Source organism: Megalobrama amblycephala, unplaced genomic scaffold (genome assembly GCF_018812025.1).
Source record: "Megalobrama amblycephala isolate DHTTF-2021 unplaced genomic scaffold, ASM1881202v1 scaffold343, whole genome shotgun sequence".
NCBI classification, from domain to species: domain Eukaryota; kingdom Metazoa; phylum Chordata; class Actinopteri; order Cypriniformes; family Xenocyprididae; genus Megalobrama; species Megalobrama amblycephala.
Window position 1 is genome coordinate 116 of NW_025953347.1, and position 19,660 is coordinate 19,775.

The 19,660-nt window shown below is 36.5% G+C and overlaps 1 protein-coding gene across 2 annotated transcripts; it reads left to right on the forward strand.

Annotated features, from left to right (window-relative positions):
* Positions 1–1,678: 1,678 nt before the first annotated feature.
* LOC125261187 lies at positions 1,679–13,299 on the forward strand. Of its 2 annotated transcripts, none has more exons than XM_048179797.1 (8): positions 1,679–2,244; positions 2,867–3,007; positions 3,270–3,605; positions 11,245–11,553; positions 11,731–11,850; positions 11,982–12,007; positions 12,602–12,673; positions 12,786–13,299. In XM_048179797.1, exons 1-8 carry the CDS (start codon positions 2,199–2,201, stop codon positions 12,882–12,884), a joined length of 1,149 nt encoding a protein of 382 aa, XP_048035754.1. In that variant the 5' UTR covers positions 1,679–2,198; the 3' UTR covers positions 12,885–13,299. The 2 variants fall into 2 exon arrangements, with proteins under 2 accessions (XP_048035754.1, XP_048035753.1); XM_048179796.1 differs by having other exon boundaries at positions 1,683–2,244; positions 2,867–3,184.
* Positions 13,300–19,660: the final 6,361 nt, after the last annotated feature.

Genomic DNA, 19,660 nt, shown 5'->3' on the forward strand with positions numbered 1-19,660 from the left:
TGAAATATAGTTTTTTTTTATTAATTTTAATTCAGTTTCTTTATGTGGCATTTGATTAAAAAAACAAAACAAAAACCATCAGGAGAATATATATATATATATATATATATATATATATATATATATATATATATATATATATATCTCCTGATGGTTTTAAACATCAAAAGTATTGTTTTACCAAAATAAATACTGCATATTTGTCAAACTACCCAAATAAATGTCAACATTCTTTTATTTTGTCCATTTTATAATTACATTGTAAAACAGCTGTTAATATTGCAATTTTTTAATCTATACAAAAAAAAAAAACATAACAGATATGTAAATATATATATATATATATATATATATATATATATATATATATATATATATACATATCTGTTATGTTTTTTTTTATCAAATGGCAAATTAAATAAATCATTTTAAAAGATACAAAGAGGCAATATATAGATTAAAAAATTGCAATATTAACAGCTGTTTTACAATGTAATTATAAAATGGACAAAATAAAAGAATGTTGACATTTATTTGGGTAGTTTGACAAATATGCAGTATTTATTTTGGTAAAACAATACTTTTGATGAAAAAAATACATACGTAGTGTGAAGTCTGCTGTTTGAGAAAATATATAAGGGGTCACTAACTTTGTCAATTATTTCACTGTTTTTTTTTTTTATCATTTTTACTGAAATGTGTCCTATGGTGTGGCATAGAAACAGTTAAGAATATAGACGTGCCACACACTTGGGTAAAGTTGGTTTTATATTCGCACATTCGGACATCCGTATTCAATAGCCTTGTTAATCACACTACATTGGACATTCAGTGGACATTCACAAGTAAATATGCCATTAAAACAATACTTGCCTATTTTGATCGACTGTGAAAAATGTTGTAAGTTGACAATCGTTGGTTGTCAATATCATGTCCCTGCTTAAAATTCGCAAACATTAATTTATTGCACATTTATTGGAAAGTCGGAATATATCAGAAGTCCGAATGTGCGAATATAAAATCAGCTTTACCCAAGTGTGTCACACCAGAGGACAACAAAACTTAACACTTTAATGATTCCAAAAAGTTAAATATTTGAACAATTCTGAGACAAAAATAAATGAACATGTGCACATGTCATTGGCTTCACAGGGGGCTTCAGCAACATGGGGTCCTTCAACTAATTAAAATTGTCAGTGGAATTGTCTGATTTAAAATCAGGATATGGTGTCACACCAGAGGACATGGTTTTCAGTGACAAAATGTTGCCTGAGGTATTTATTAACAAATTAATGTTTTTCTTTTTAATTTATAAAAGTTGTAATTTATTGAACCATGCTTGAGACAGTCACACCATTGGACAATTTTGAGATTTGACTCAAAAAATTAATCTAATAACAAAGCAGTTTTTATATCACCAGGTTAATGTGACAGAGAAATGTTTAACCATTTACTGCATTTTAAATGATGACAATACTAATTATATTCATTTTTATCCTGTGTGAATGTAAAAAAAAAAAAAAAACTGACCTCACATCAACAACCCATTTGCATAAATGTGCTTTTTGTGTAGACAAGTTACAATCATCATTTTTTCCACTCAGATTGTATCAACTTATTTTAGGCTGAATTATCAAGTGTACTTGCCAGATTAAATGAAATGGTTAATCTGTTGAATTCTGCATAAACATTTGGATTTTTTTCCTGCATATAATCACTAATATTACAGTGTTAATGCCCACTCAAAGTTGAACTAAATCTCAATAAATCTTGTTTTGACAAAGATGTGTTTAGCATAAATAGGCTACAATGTTTAGCAAAATTTCAGAATAAATCACTCTATGGATGGAGAAATGAAGCCTCATGAAAGTCTGTAGCTTTGCTCAACAGCGCCATCTGTTGGCTATAATTTATATATTATCAACTGAGAACATGGAGGAACTTTTCCTATCTGACGTCATTCTTGCAGAAGAATGACACCTTTATCGCCCCCTCACTGAACACCAAACTTAAGCAACATGCTGCTTAGAATGCATTCAAAGTAAACTAGATTCGACCGGTTTTTATTGGAGTCGAGTTTCGTATATTTCTTTATGTTTATCACGTGACTTTCTGGAAAAAAATCCGTGCCTCGAAAGGGGCTTCAATGCTGGATCCATGCTGGAGCCTCGTGTCACCAGACTCAACCTGGCTTCAGTATGAAGAGCCATGTGTTAATCCTTCTTTTCTCATTATTTGTGAACGGTAAGTGTTTTTGTTTTTATTTGCTAGTGAAAACGTGTTTTAGGAAGCTGTTCCCTCGTCATATTCTATACACTACCATTAAAAAGTTGTAGATCAGTGAGATATTTTACGTTTTAAAGGAATTATCTGCTGCTCACCAAAGCTGCATTTATTTGTACTTAAAAATACAGGAAAATCAGTAATAGTGTGTATAATTTTCAGCATTATTATTCCAGTCTTCTTCAGCATCACATAAACTTTCAGAAATAATTATAATATGCTGATTGCTGCTCAAGAAACATTTTATTATTATCAATGTTGGGGAAAAAAATCAGGATAAATAGAAAGTTCAAAAGAACAGAATTTATCTGAAATTGAAATTTTACTGTCAGTTTTGATAATAGTAATTTTAAATCAATATTTTTTTCCATAAAAAATCTTGACCTCCAATCCTTTAACTGGTAGTTTATAATGTTACAAATCTGTTTCATCTCCTTTCTAGTGCTTCTCATTTCTCTGAATCGTCTTTGAGACAATAATTGGAGTAAATCTATTGTAACATTGTTTAGGCTTTGGGTGATTTTATTTCTGCTTTCGTATTTAATGTGAATTTTAACGTTAACTGTTTCTGTATGTTCTGCAGGTGCGTCTGGTGTAGAGACAGATGTTGTGGAGTCTGTATCAGTGATTGTGGGAGATTCTTTCACTCTTCATACAGATGTTACTCAAAGAGACGGCGTGATTGAGTGGAGGTTCGGAGAAGATCTCATTGCTAGAATCAATAGTGAGTCCAATAATATCAAAATACTTGTTAATGATAATGAGTTCGGAGACAGAGTGCAGCTGGACGATCAGACGGGAGATCTCAAGATCAGCAACATAAAAATCAATGACTTTGGACTTTATAAACTTGAGGTCAACAGCGGCAGTGGGTTATTATCAAAGACATTCAATGTCAGTGGTGAGTATGTCAGGTATTTAGGTGAGGTTTGAGACTCAAGGTGAAAGTGTTTGCTGGCTCACAGAAATGTTTCTCTGTTCATTAGGTGTGAGTAATCTGGCGTCAGATGGAGTGAAGCTCGTGCCGGTGCTGGAGAGAGACTCTGTCATTCTACACTCTGGACTTACTGAGATACAGAGAGATGATCAGATAACCTGGAAGTTTGAAGAGACACTCATAAGTCAACTAAACAATCAAACAGCTGAAATCTTTGCTGATGTTCTTGATGGGAGATTCAAAGACAGACTGAAGCTGAACCAAATGAATGGATCTCTCATCATTACTGACATCAGACCCAACACCTCTGGACTTTATGTGGTAGAAATCACCAAGATAAAAAGCAGCTACACCACACACAAGACATTCAGAGTCACTATCATTGGTGAGTCACTTTAATATTGAAATGCTTTAAGGATCTCTGGGTCATTAACAAATCTAGATGCAAATGCATGTGCCAAGTTCTCAGAAATGTTATATTTATATCAAAGAACTTTTATACCAATTTTCATTGTTTTCAGGAGAATACCACACTTTTCTCTTTTTTTTTTTTAAATGTGTCTCATGATCTGTACCACACTAAAATGATTGACCTTATGCTTCAAAAAATAATAGGAATAATTGAATTCAGCAACAGAAGGGTCATATTCAAGTCTAAAGGTGATGATACACAGGGCTAGTTTTTGAGCAATGTTGTCGGGTAATTTTGCCAAGCAATGTTTCTTGGGCACTTTCCCTTTGACAATAGGCAACAATTGTCGATCTAAAGTATCCAGATAGAAACTTGTTGCCTATTCTCATTGTGAAAGTGCCCATTGATCAGCAAAATTTCCCAGCAACATTGCTCAAAAAGTTTCCCCATGTATCATCACCTAAGTATTCGTCAGTGCAGTCATCATGTTTGAATGTGATTATTATGAGTTTGAGTTTGTTTGAATCATAGATGCTTAAAGGTGCCCTCGAATGAAAAATTGAATTTATCTTGGCATAGTTAAATAACAAGAGTTCAGTACATGGAAATGACATACAGTGAGTCTCAAACTCCATTGTTTCCTCCTTCTTATATAAATCTCATTTGTTTAAACGACCTCCGAAGAACAGGCGAATCTCAACATAACACCGACTATTACGTAACAGTCGGGGTGTACGCCCCAATATTTGCATATGCCAGCCCACGTTTCCAAACATTATAAAAGGCATTAGACAAGGGCAGCCAGTATTAACGTCTGGATGTGCACAACCAAATCATCAGACTAGGTAAGCAAGCAAGAACAATAGCGAAAAATGGCAGATGGAGCAATAATAACTGACATGATCCATGATAACATGATATTTTTAGTGATATTTGTAAACTGTCTTTCTAAATGTATCGTTAACATGTTGCTAATGTACTGTTAAATGTGGTTAAAGTTACCATCGTTTCTTACTGTATTCACGGAGACAAGAGCCGTCGCTATTTTCATTTTTAAACACTTGCAGTCTGTATAATGCATAAACACAACTTCATTCTTCATAAATCTCTCCAACAGTGTAGCATTAGCCGTTAGCCACGGAGCACCATCAAACTCATTCAAAATCAGAAGTAAACAATATAACAGTATACAATACTCACCTAATCCGACGCATGCATGCCGCATGCATGACAAACACTTTGTAAAGATCCATTTTGAGGGTTATATTAGCTGTGTAAACTTTGTTAAGGCACTGTTTAAGGCAAGCGCGAGCTCTGTGGGCAGAGAGCATGGGATTTAAAGGGGCCGCAGCATAAAATCGGCGCGTTTATAATGATGCCCCAAAATAGGCAGTTAAAAAAATTAATAAAAAAAAATCTATGGGGTATTTTGAGCTGAAACATCACAGACACATTCAGGGGACACCTTAGACTTATATTACATCTTTTAAAAACATAATCTAGGGCACCTTTAATTTCTTTTTTCCACAGTTGAGACATATTATGGTTTTCTCATGAGTTAATTTTTGAACACCATTTGCAATGTGATAAGATTCCAGGGATAAGCATTTTTTTTCCTGTCAACACCATACGCAACAACATCAATTACAAATTGCAAGCACGATGCTGTCACGCACTTGTAACTACATTATCAGATTTATGAATATAAAACAATTTTGACATCATTCAAAATACATAATTCACAGCTAATACCTAAAAAAATCCAGCATAAACCACCATGAATTCAATGCTGGTCCATGCGGGTTTATGCTAAAATAGTGCTTGTCTAACTGGTGGACCAGGATAGTCATGCTGTTTGTAAGCAAAAGAGAGCTGGTGAAGTTGGTTCACCCGCACGGCCTTGCAAGCAGAGTTTTGGGGACTTGTTTTTACTTGTATATTTCTATTTTTAACACATTAATGATATAAAGGAAAAACAACGGCTCAAAACTCAAACTCCAATCCTTGCTACCCTACTCCAAGTCGGTCTCGAACCCCAGCCCAACCACTGCTGACATGCGAAGCAGATGCACTACCAATGTCACTAAACACTCATTCTCCAGCGGTCGTCAGTGTGCAGTAGTTTAACTGCAAACCTCTCACTATCTGACCACTGTTACACACACAATGCGAGTGGATGTCTGTTTATCACAGCTGACGTGCATCAAAATAATGCTTCACAAAAAATAAAGCACAGATGAAGAATGAAGAACAAGGAAGCACACAAAATGAATGTACTGTACACCAGAGTAAATATAAATAAGTGTTCATGTTAGTCACCAACAGCACAGCAGCTCCAGACCCAGTGTTACTCACATGTGAAGTGGGAATCAAAGCAGCCTCCACATCTGTTTTCAGGCCTTCCCACTTATCTCTCTCCAGCGCTGGAAAGCTTTTCTAATATAAACGCTGGTCCTAAAGCGCTTGCCCAGCCATAAACCTTTATTCCAGTGATATTCTTTTGAGCTTTTGTGTTGTGTCTCATCTCTTGTTCTGCAGTTGTTGTTTTTTTTCTTATTTTCAAATCTCCCTCTTGCTCGTTCTCTCTCCTCGACCGTCATATGTCCCTAATGCTGATTGGTTAGAAAGAATTGAAAGTTGCTGTTTTAAAGACTTTAATGGTCATTTGAGAACTCCTATGTCAAAATCAAGCTGTCAGTCACTGATCCCAAGTTATGTTTTTGCAGTCAGGAGCACGAAATATTGTAGTCAATTGCTAAAAGAGAATTAATTCAGCCAAAGTCAAGGGCCAAATGGCCAACTAAAAGTCACATAATGAAACACTGATCACCATAATGGTGACTCCCAAACAGACTTCAACAAATGTTAACACATACACAAGTTTTGCTGTGGTCTTGCTGGAATCCTATCAGCATCCAAAAGACAACATATGCTCCTCCAGCATCCCAAGCTTGTCCCAGCATGCAAAACATACCTTATGCTGGACCACCAGCACACGCGCTTCTCATGATGGGAAAGATCAGAGACCATTCCTTCATGCAAAATCTCTATAGATCCTTCAGATTCCCAGCTCCATGTTGGTGCTTCTTCTCTTCAGTTCACTCCACTCATTCTCTTTAGGGTTCAGGTCAGGGGCTGGGAAGGTTGTGTTCAGTGACACATTTTTGTGTTGGTTTTGATGTTTGTTTTGGATCATTGTCCTGATGGAAGATCCAACCACGGCCCATTATTGGATTTCTAGCAGAAGCGGTCAGGTTTTGATTTTTTATCTGTTGATATTTGGTAGAATCCATGATACCATGTATCTGAGCAAGATGTCCAGGACTTCCAGCAGAAAAATAGGCCCACAACATTAAAGATCCAGCAGTATATTTAACCGTGGGCATGGGGTACTTTTTATCCATGTGTGCACCAAACCCATCTGGTGAGTTTGCTGCCAAAAAGCTCTTATTTTAGTTTCATCTGACCATAGAAGCCGGTCCCGTTTGAAGTTCCAGTCTTGTCTGACAACTGAATATACTGGAGATTGTTTCTGGATGAGAGCAGAGGATTTTTCTTGAAACCCTCCCAAACAACTTTTGTGGGGATGTTGGTGCTGTTTGATCATTTTTTTAGGCTTTCTGAGACTCAAGACTCAACTAATCTCTGCAATTCTCCAGCTGTGATCCTCGGAGAGTCTTTGTCCACTCAAACATTCCTCCTCACCGCGCATTAGGACGATTTAGACACACGTCCTCTTCCAGGCAGATTTGTAACATCTTTAGTTGATTGGAACTTCTTAATTATTGCCCTGATAGTGGAAATGGGGATTTTCAATGATTTAGCTATTTTCTTACAGCCATTTTCTATTTTGTGAAGCTCAACAATCTTTTGCTGCACATCAGAACTATATTCTTTGGTTTTATTCATTGTGATGAATGATTACAGGAATTTGGCCTTTGTGTTTCCTCATGTTTATACTCCTGTGGAACAGGAAGTCACGGCTGGACAATTTCATGTTAATGATCACCCTGGTGTGCTAAAAAATGTAAATATGAATGGGAATATACTTCAGAGATATTTTACTCATACACAATTCTAGGAGTGCCAATAATTGTGGCCAATGTGTTTAAGATAAAAACATTTATTTCATAATGTGATTTTTTTCCCCTACTTTCAATTCTTTTCCTTCAATGAAAGGTTAGATTTTTGCAAATTTTATGAATTAAAGATCAAAAGGATAAACAATGCATAATTATTTTTATTGTCATCTTTGATCATATTTACCAAGGGTGCCAATAATTCTGAGCACCACTGTATGTTCATGGTTTGAACATTCTTGTTTCCTTTATTAATCAAAATGGTTTTGAGATCAATTATCCATTGCTGCTTATATGAGAGGCATGCAGAAATGTCAGCTACAGTGTTGCAGAAGTAAAAATCAAGATTGGTTCACTTGACGTTGCATTAGTAGCTGACACTATGGAGAAACATATTTCTCCTGGAATACTGAAGCCCAATTGCATAGGACAATGACGATCAAGCACACATGTGATGGGCAGAGCCATGTTCTATATAACATGGCACTGACCATCATTGCCTCAGAATCTTTCTCCTTCAGGTTATTGGAATATGTCTCTTGCCATAGATTTATGCTTTCAAGAGGACAACACTCTCCTCACAGATCCCCTTCAGCATTCCAGCGAAAAAGAGGATGGACCTGAAGGAATGGAACATGTGCAGGGCCCCGAATCTGCTCCTGCATCTTTTGCATCTTAGAGTGTTTGACAGGCCGGGCTGTCGAGATGACAGTTGGGGAGCTGCTGTCGTGTTGAGTGCTGTCTCTGGTGCCCCTCCGCTTCCTCTTCCTGCCGCCATTGATACATGGGACAGGAAGCAGCGTCAGCCACGCTCACGATGGCCCAACCCATGCGTGTTCCACAATCAGTGGATCCTCCGCTCTCCTATGCTGAGGACAGTCTTCACCGCTCCAATGGAAAGCCAGTCCGTAGCCGTGGACAGTCCCACTTTGGATAGACTTGTTGGAAAGTGTTTGTGAATTGGTGTGAGAGGCATAATGAGGGCCCTGTCATGCACCATCTACACTTAAAACGTATGTCTGCTATCACATCGTTTCATGCCCATGTAAACCATTGCTCAGTTGGGAGGCATAAGTTGGTGACAGTTTTTTTGAATGGAGTGAGGCAGCTAAACCCTCCTCGCCCTTCTATGGTTCCCCAGATAGCAAGCAATGATCAAAACAATGTTAAATCAGTGTTAATGTGTCAGTGTTACCCGCACTGAATCAATATCACTTTTGCACCCTCAATTAATGTTGAAAAAATGTTGAAATTTCAACAAAAAATCAATGGTAATGGCATTGAATCAATGTTACAACGTGATGTTGGTTCAACATGTTTGCACTCTCAGAAAATGAAATCTCTCAAGATCTCAGCAGAAGTTCTTTTTGAGAATTAACAGGTTTAGATGTTGATGTTTTATTGAAAATGTTTGGTCACCATTTTGGTGATCAGTGTTTCCTTTAGTTGGGCATTTCGACTCTTGGCTTTTTGTGTGAGTTTGTGTTCTTTGTAACAGTGTTTAACAAAACACATCATTTGTTGAAAAGAAAACCAGAAACAATAATGATCTGGAGCCGTATTCACAAAACATCTTAAGGCTAAAAGTAGCTCCTAACTTGCCAATTTAGGAGAAACTCTTAAAAATAATGGGTGTGTCAGTCCTAATTTTAGGAGTCCTAAATTTTTGCTCTAAGAGTATTTCACAAAGCATTTTAGCGCTACAACTAGCTCCTAAGTCTGTGAAACGTTAGGAGTAGTCAAGAGGACTCCTAAGTCACTAAGACAAAATCACAAACAGTCCTAATCCACCCAAAGACACTCTACACCATTGAGGGAATAGCGATAGAGCCTTAGGTGCTGAACCTTTTCTTCATAAATGCAATACATTTTGATTTATAGATTTAAATCTACGATTAGATGCCAAAAACAAATCTTTAACAAATAAATAAATATTGTCCGATTACCTGTGGCAGTGGTTTTCATGAGTTCACACTTACAAATGATTGAATAGAGTAAAAAAAATTAAAAAGTAAGCGTATTTGGTGTGCTGTCTGAGGGTATTGAGGGCTCCGAGATGCAGACATCCAAGAGGCGGTCCACAATTCACTGTATATACTAGTTTAATTAGTGACACTTTAATTAGTGACACTACATTTTAAAACCTTTATTTGAATATGGCAACATTTTTATTAAAAATATTTATTTGAATAGGGCAACATTTGTATTTTAAAACCTTTATTTTAATATGGAAACATGAAACCTCATTCTACAATATTTCTATGATTAAATCACTGACTCCTCCCCCATCAGCCAATCACTGTGTGTTTACTCCATAGCAATGAGGTCAACCCTGCCCTTACTCTTAGCTTAAGACTTCAGTCTATTCCTAAGTTTGTCTCAGCAGATTTGTGAATGGGTTTTAAGAGAAAACTCTTAGCTAAAAACTTTTACTGCTATTTAGGAGAACTCTTAGTGGTACGATAAAATGTTTTGTGAATACAGCCCCTGGTGATATAGTTTTCAGCCTCATAAAAGAAAATCATTTACTAGTTGTACTCCTGACCAAAAGTCCATATTTGTTTTTAATAGGTTACCTTCACCAACAATACTTCATGACCACATGAAAAAAACATATTACGTGTATTGTTAAACACTGTTACAGAGACCACAAACTCACACAAAAAGCCAATAGTCAAACTGCCCAACTAAAGGAAACACTGATCACCAAAATGGTGACCAAACGATAAAACATCTAAACCTCTGTTCATTCTCAAAAAGAGCTTCTGCTGAGATCTTGAGAGATTTATTGTCTTCTTTTATCTTCAGTTGATTTCAGGCTGTGTGGCTTTAAGTCAGTTGTAGTTGTGTTTCATTTTTTGAGAGTTCAAGCATGATGTTGAACCAACTTCACATTGTAACATTGATTCAATGCCATTACCATTGATTTTTTCAACATTAATTGCGGGTGCAAAAGTGATATTGAATCAGTATGGTTAACGTTGACACCTTAACACTGATTTAACATTATTTCGACCATTGCTTGCTATCTGGGACCTGCCTGTGATTTGGCATTAGTTCTAAAAGCGCTTCCTGAACCAACGTTTGAGCCGCTTTGCTCTATTTAGCTGCGACTGTGAGTGATCTCATTTAAGTCATTCAGTTTGGGTTGGATAGGGTGTGGTTAGGCTGCCATTTACTCTAGAGGGTTTAGTAGCGGTTAACAGATGCCACTAATGCTTCGCTGATGTGTCCTGTGCGCTCATTGCATGTTTACATTGAATGCTCAAGCTAATTTCAGTGGATGGTTACATGCTTTTATTTGCTGTTGGCTAATGCTGAGGATGTATTGTGTGATGTATTTCTCTTGAGTTTGATTGCTATTGGCATATTTGAGCCTGTCCCTGTTGAAAAAAACAGCATATGTTGTTGCATGCTGATGTTTTGGCTTCTGTTGTGACTTATGTAGCATATGCCAAATGCATAAATGTTTTACTGTATGCTTAATCTCTGTCCGTGAAAGTTCTCCTGTGTTTTACTGTATGTCGAGACAGATGGAGGGAACAGGCTGTCGGTGATGGAGGGAACTTCTGTCACTCTAGAGTCTGGTGTTCCTAAAATCCACAGATATGATGTGATAATATGGAGGTGTGAACATGGAGACTCTGTCATAGCAAAAATGACCTTTGGGATCTTCGCTACATTTGATGGAGCTGATGGGAGATTCAGAGGCACACTGGAGCTGAACTACAAGACCGGGTCTCTGACCATCAGGAACATCAGAACTAAACACGCTGGACTTTATCATCTCGATATCACCGGCAATATCACCCTGTTCAAGAGAATCAATATTTCTGTCTATTGTGAGTATTTTGAGTCTTTTAATGGAACAACAGCAATCATATTAAAATCAGCATGTTTTCATATGAACTGAGGTTAATCATCTATAGTATAACTGACAGCAAAAAAGAAAAAAGGCACAAATGTCAGTCAGAAATGATGGTCATATTGCTGATTTGTTGATCTCTTTATCATTACAGCACAGGATAGGTCTCTGTGTGTTATAGCAGTAATTGGTGTTGCTTTTCTTCTGCTGGTCGCGGCTGTAGCTATTGCTTTGCTTTGCTGTCGAAACAGGGGCTCACGTCAAACAGGAACTGGTAAGTATTACAAACAGCTCATATAACAAGTGACACACTGAGATTTACTGTGTAAAAGACACTTTAACAGACATAAAACCTGTTTTTATCATCAAAACATGTTGAATCTGTGTTTAATGTTTTTAAAACAGGCACCTGGAAGAATCCCGAACATCAGGTAAGTTTTTGTGGTATTTAACTTTATTTTGTGGCTTTTTTATTGTCTAAACTGGTGCCGTCCTCTGTGCTCAGTCAGCTTGTCAGTTTGAAAAAAGCATGTAACATGCAAAATGTAACAGGAAACTTTTGGGACAAATAATACCAGTCTTATTTTTTAGCAAAATTTAGTTGTTGTTTTTTTTATTTATTTATTTTTTTATTGGCTGGATAAATAGTTAAACATCACATAATTATTTTAGTTCACACAGTGAAAGACTCTGAGCTTATCTCTTATATCTGTGTTTCAGTTAACATCTGTAATATGAGAATGCTGTTTTGCTGTTTTGCATTTTTGCGTGGCGTGATCAGATATGTGCAATCGCACTGGAGTTAATGTACTGGAATAAAGTTGGAAATGAAATTGTCAAAAATATTCAAGCCTCAGGCAGATTGAGCTTCAGTTACTAGTGTAACTGGTTGTTGTCGGTGTGTTTTGTGGAGTTAAACACGGCAGGTGGCACTTTCACTGGATCTTTTATTCCTCTCCTGATATAAAGAACACATTAGCCGCCTCTTTGAGTGAATTGTTCTTAACCTTTTCTCTCCCATTCAGGATATCCTGCTTCATAGCATCACACCACACAATGGGGAAATCACTGAAATACCATTCACGCAGCTTCATTCGGTATATGTTATGATTTTTAAACCTGATTAAATTATAATTGTATATTAAAAAAGCTAATGTTTGCTGTCAATTCTAACCTCTCTCTATTAAATCTCACCTTCTGTGCTTTAAGGAACGCACATACTCTGAGCGTATGATCTCCCCTGCTCTCACAGAGATGGTGGTTCAGTTCAGCGGGATACGGAGACGCACACGAAATAACTCTCACTGAATCATTTAAGACTCTCACCTTTAACATTTCAGGTCCTGATCTAAGGTGTGTGGCTTCAAGAGAGTAAACGTACATGTGTTGTTACTTCATGTATGCTGTTTTGTCTTTTTGTATTGCTTTTTATATTTTTGCTCATTTCATTTTATATGATGTTATACTTTCTGTTACTGTCAAATCTGCTGTTGTGCACTGCGTTATCTTCTCAAGTGAGTTAGAGATAAGGGAAGTCTTCATTTCAACACATGCTTTCACTGTTATATAATAAAACTTGTTGAATCTGGTCAGAGTCTGTATGTGTATATAAGGCAAGTTTGACATTTCATCTTATTTTCTTATATAATTACTATAAATACATTGCAGCTTCTTTTTCTGAAACAATGAAATGAACTTAAAAGGTATGTGTTCATGTGATAAATGCCAAAAAAAAAACACATCTGATTTTCCCATGACTGGTATCTGTCCGTTTTAATCAGAAACTCAAGTGACTCAGTCTAAATGTAATTTTATTATATTATTATTATTATTATTATTATTATTATTATTATTAAATGGTGGTGTTAATCTTGGAATGGTGAATTCCTGGTAAGGACACTAGATGGCGCTCTAGTAGAAAATACTGCTTGTAGTACTATTTATAAACAAGTTACAATTCAGAGAAACAAAAAAAAAAAAGCACACTGTGTTGGCTGTTCCCAATCCAAGGGACAATCTTTCACTCTGAACATCTCATTCAATTATGATTTCAAGGTGAGAACTGTATTTTCAGTAACTTTTTGGGGTGAAACTGTTGTTACTATGCTAAATTGCTTTATGGGTTATCAGTGCGTAATTTTCTTTGGGGTAAACATTTTCAATAATACTAATATACACAATTTAGTGAACTGTTCCCTAAGCAAATAACACATTACAAGTGTAATTTACCGGTATTCTGTAAGAATATATGACCCATCCCTCTAGTGGTCAAATGCTGTTATAGTTTCATTTCTAAGAGTGTTTGTAGCACATATGAAGGCAGTGAGGAGGTATATATATATATATATATATATATATATATATATATATATATATATATATATATATATATATAGGTCCCAATTTATATTAAGTGGCCTTAACTACTATGTACTTACATTTAAATTAATCATTTGATACAATGCACTTATTGTGTACATACATGTTTTTACATTGTACTTATATTTTAAAATTACCTACATGTAATTAGATCTGTAATTATTTTCTGTAATTACATTTATAATTACACTGTTGACCCATCCCTTAACCCTTACCACTACGCTTAAACCTACCCACACCACCAAAGCTTTCCCTAACCTTACCTGTATTCCACCTCAATAGCAGCAAAAGTGTTTTGCAATTCAATATGAACCCGATAAGTACATTGTACTTATTTTTTTATGTAAGTACATAGTAGTTAAGGCCACTTAATATAAAGTGGGACTGTTATCTGAGTTATGTGACGGAATCTTTGAGATGGACATGCAGGAGTTTATATGTTTACAATACACAAGGGTCTCGAATAATGAGCTGATGATCTGAATCAGATGTGTTTGATTAAGGAGACATGAAAAACATGCAGTGTTGGCGAGGCTCCAGGTATGTGTTTGGGGTCCCCTGCACTAGGACACTTTACACAAGAATGAATATGAATGATATGCAAGCTCTCTAACCCTAATCAAACACACCTGAACCAGCTTATGAAGACTTGATAGTTGTGCAAACAGTTGGTTTTATATTTAACAACAGGATTCGTGCACTTCTGAAAGGTCAGTGCTGTGTTGTCAATTTACAAATGTATTATTGGGCCTTTTGCTGTTCTATTGTGAGATTTGTTTAAACACTGTGCAATCAAATGTAGAGCTGTTACTGTTCTGGTGTGACGATTTTGAAGCAGCGGAGCTCTATGATATTGACAACCAACGATTGTCTGATTAATATGGTCTGTTAGCAACATTTTTCACAGTCAGATCAAAATAGGCAAGTAGCTTGTTTTAAATGAGACCATATTTCACATTTCTGTGAATGTCCACTGAATGTCCAATGTGCAGAACAGGAAATGCACTCTCGAACAAGGCTATTGAATACGGATGTAACGTTTTCGAATGTGCGAATATAAATCATGCCTGTAAGTTAGCTTCGTGCGGAACCAAGTAAGCCAACCGTCCATTCAGAAACCGAGAAATTTGACACAGGCTGATCTCTCACATTCAGTTCCAGTTGACGCGTGAGCTGGCTTGACTGAAGTATTTGTGAGGTTTTTTTGAGGATTTATAGTTTATGGACAGTTTTGATTTCGATAATCACATCTAGCAACGGAAAAGCATCAATGGCATCGATAAATGAGATCTTTGAAAGCAAAACTAAAGTGAATGGGGAGGACGCACGAGAGGAGAGGACTCTTGTGTTTGGTATGTATAAACTTATTACTGCACTACAAACTCGAATAATAAATCACATTTTGATATTGTGAAATGGGTATTATTACAGTGAAAAAATCAGGAGGCAGACGGGTGATGCTGAGGTGATGCTCAACACAAATGACAAACAATTATGCACATATAAGGAATTATACAAATCTGGAGGATGTTCTAGATTGTAATAGAGTCTTGTGTCCTGAAAGAATAAAACTGATCAAAATCATAAAACGCCTCTTTTTTGTTTGTTTATTATAGCACAGACAAAATATACTATAATATACATCACTTTCAGCAGTGTTTATGTATTTTCAAAGGGTTTTCTGTAAAATAACACTGCTATATTGGATTTATACCACTGTAAATGGTATGGCGAGACTTTTTATTTAGGTATACTATATACAATATATACTATCATTTTTTTTTTTTTTTTTTTTTTTTCATTATCACTTTTAGGAGTGTTTAATGTAACTTCAAAGGACTTCCTGTAAAATGACACCAAGATTTTGTATTTAGAGCACTCAATGAGGGTATGGGAAGCTTTTCAATTTAGGTATGCCAAATCCAGCTGGAAATCCCCTAAAATGGTCCCAGTGCATAGGAGGTTAATGATCAGGCAGGTTTAATATATGATGATGGTCCGATATCTGGAAATCTGATCTTACTATCTGGGCTTTTGCTTACAGTTTGGTCCCCCACTTTGAAAATGTCTCCTGCACCCCTGGAAGAAGTATTACTGTCTGTCATGGGATGCTTCTCATTTCTTATTTGTGCATCGTTGCTTCCTTTCCTCATGTCTAAACTCCACCCTCCGTAGGATGTGAGGGGAGGATGCAAGGAAAGAAAATGAGGACAGATGAATCGAAATGTTCTTTGTATATTGGAATATTCTTGATCACTCGACACTTCAAAGTGTCATCAGCTGCGCTTGAGGGATCTGCTTACATGTTGTTAAAGTTTTGGTTATTAAAAAAAAAAAATCATAATAAATATTAATAATGCAAGATGCCCCTTTGAAATATGTGAGATGTAAAGTTTATTTAAACTGCAAAAGAAAAAGCATACATTTTAATTATTGTGACATGTAACGAGGGAGGAGAATGAAAGGCTGGAGGATGTGGGACCGAGGAAATGAGGAAGCATCAGTTTGAGTATTGAGAAGCACCCATGGAACATCCTCACTTACTTGCTAGTAAGCTAAAATATTAAGGGGCAAGCAACACAACCTTGTTTCCTTCCTGTTATTTTAGCTCCTTCTTCCAAGAATACGAGGGAAGGAGGATGGAGGAATCAAAGGAATCCAAATATCCTTTATCACTCAAGCGTTGCTTTACCGAGGAGCGAGGAAACCGGGATGATCAATAGACCATTTGGGTGTTTGGAAACAGTGATGACATGTTTTGTGGGCGGAGCCTTTAGGACTAATACATTATGTCCTCTATTAACTGAATATGTGAATGTTATAGATTGATTGTTTACATCAAATTCATGCTTTAATAGTAGACTAATCATTGCAGGTTTCATCAGTCCAGTCTGTGGCTTGCAACCATAAATATCTGTGTTTAGCTTCAGAGCATCTTCGATTAAATATTCTCTAAATATAAACACCATCTTTTTTGTTTTTCAATTCTGACACCCAATGGCATTTTTCACTTATTCTGTGGTCTCTTGAAATTGTGTTGCTATGCTATAGGGGATTGCATACAATCCTGCTATGATGAAAACGAACATAACAAGAAAAGTATATGAGCCAAACTTGATCAAAATGCCTGTTGACCATTCACATCCACTAGAGCACCCAGGGGAAAATACAGTAAAGACGAATAAGTGCCCTCCAGCTTCTGACGAGAATAAATGACTCCATAACATAAGATATTTAACAATCAACTCCCCGCGATCCTCAACAGTCCGAGTGCATCCACTGAAAACTACTGAACATAATGCTCTGATGCTGACTGAATCATTGCATTCAGGATATAAATGCACACCGGACCTGGTTGAAACTGTGGCTAGGGATGAACGAACAACCAATCTAGAATGGCTGCCATCTCACTGCACAGGCAGAACAAGCAGTGCAAAATATGGGATCTCAAGGCTATAATATCTAGCAAAAAATGTTTTGCGAAGACCTGAATCAATAGTCCTAGTCTAGTCTGTGTGTGACGCTAATTTCATCATTAGAAGAGTCCACGCACCACTGGATTTTTGTAACCTCTCTTAGTTTGTATGCGCAGGTTGCACATGTGTGTTTGATTGTTTTTGCAGTAATTAGTTTATCCACAAGGTGTCAACAGTGCCCTGGGGGCGTCAATTCACAAGGTATTCAAAGAAAAACTGCATAAACAGAACAGACCGGAACGCATGCAAGCTACAGTGACAATAGAGGCCTACATAGTCAAGTCAAGTCAAGTCAAATTTATTTATATAGCGCTTTTACAATTGGTAATTGTTTCAAAGCAGCTTTACATATTAGAAGCACAGAAAAAAGGGAAGTGGTTAAAAATAAGCTGTACAAACAAGCGTGGTAATATGTAACATATACAAGATGGTGCTACATTAAGCCAATGTCGGCTGACTCCCAGGGGTGGAAAAAACCCCCTAGGAGAAAAACCCAGCGTGCTAACACTGGGAAAAAAGTCCTAGGAGGGAAAAAACCCCCTTGGAAGATATATATAATATATGTAAATGGATATGGAGATCAAAATCTGAATTATACATTTTTATTATAGAGATTAAAAATAGATTATATATAAATATATGTAAGCGGATACGGGGATTAAAAATCTGAATTATAGATGCAGCCAGAACTGGATCTGTAGGCCCATTGTCTCCTGGGCATAGATGAGAGATTGTGCAAAGAGATTAGAAACGACCCTTATTTGTACAACTCTAGCATGAAAGAATACAAAGATGTTTACATGGTTTGTAACTTGCGTATGTGTTGAATGTCTGTGTTCGCGTACGAGTCGAGTGAAGAATACTTTGCAAGGCTGTGTGTTCGACTGTGCACGTACAGTAGTGTACGTGTAAAAAACGCCAGGGCTGTAGATGTATACAAGTTAAATTCTACAGTGATTTATTGGCATGAAAAATATTTTTACATTAGTATTTGTGGGGTTGCTGCATAAAATCATCATTTTGGCCACCAGATTTGCATATAATGTACCTTTTCCGACCCAACTCAGAGGAAAGCATTGGTAAGCAAAGCTTTGTTTCGCATCACTAAACAATTAGACCAGACATATTTTATTGTTACAGATTAAAACTCCAATATATGTCACAATATTTATAATCTGTTCTGTTTTCTCCTGTTAACTTCTTGTAGATCTGACATCATTGACCAGAAGAACAGCAGCAGCCGCAGCAGCCACGCCCATCAGAGCAGTGACGACCAATCGGAGCACAGCTTCAACAGAATCACAACAATGGGTGTGTGCTTCTGAAAAAACAAACAATGATAAAATAGAATTGAGATTTTCAACAAGCTGATTTTATTATGTCATGAACTCAAAAAAGATAATCTTTTATGCTCCACAGAAGGAAAAAAGAACAAGCAAAAACTGCTAAGAAAGACACGAGTAAATGATCAGTCATCATTTCAGGAATCTTAAGTTATCAGTCTCATTAAAATCAACAAATTAATTCAGTGAATATTATCGTTGCTGCCGTACCTGCACATGTGTGACAGAGGTGAGTGATGTCCAGATGTTGAGTCTGGTTGCTGATGGGATTGTTCAGCACACAGCTGTAGGTGTTTTTATCCTGATATTCCACCTCCAGAGGTAGAGAGAGACTGATGCTGAGATCAGACACACTGATGCTGGACAATAAACTGTTTCCTTTGTACCAGGAGAGAGTCACATGACCCACATTCACAGCTGAACACACCAATGAACATGATGATGATGATGAAGAACATCGTGAAGAGTTACTGATGATGACAGGAACAGACAGACGAGCTGAAAACATTAGAAACATCAGAGTAGATCATGCTATCTACTGAGTTTGTGATTTTCAGATTTATGAAAAATTATACAGAGATGACAGTATCAGAATATAAGAAAAGTGTTCAGGAGGTTGAAAAGGGAAAATCAAAAATGATTGTGTATCTTAGAATTGACCATTTTAACACTGAAATGTCATATATTTAGGATATGTCTACTTAAAAGTGACTAACAAATAAAGAAAATCATATTAAACTCACAATAGACAGTTAGATTGAAACTCTTTCTTATATTTTTGATCATCTGTAGTTCATAACATCCACTGTGTTCAGTTCTGGTGTTCATGATGGTCAGAGATCCAGTTTGATGATCCAGTTTCAGTCTGTCTCTGAATCTCCCATCA

Coding starts and splice junctions, on each gene's coding strand:
- LOC125261187 (XM_048179796.1), top strand. CDS start 2,199: ATGAAGAGCCATGTGTTAATCCTTCTTTTCTCATTATTTGTGAACG. Junction 2,245..2,866: donor TTTCTCATTATTTGTGAACG/GTAAGTGTTTTT, acceptor TATGTTCTGCAG/GTGCGTCTGGTGTAGAGACA. Junction 3,606..11,244: donor ATTCAGAGTCACTATCATTG/GTGAGTCACTTT, acceptor ATGTCGAGACAG/ATGGAGGGAACAGGCTGTCG.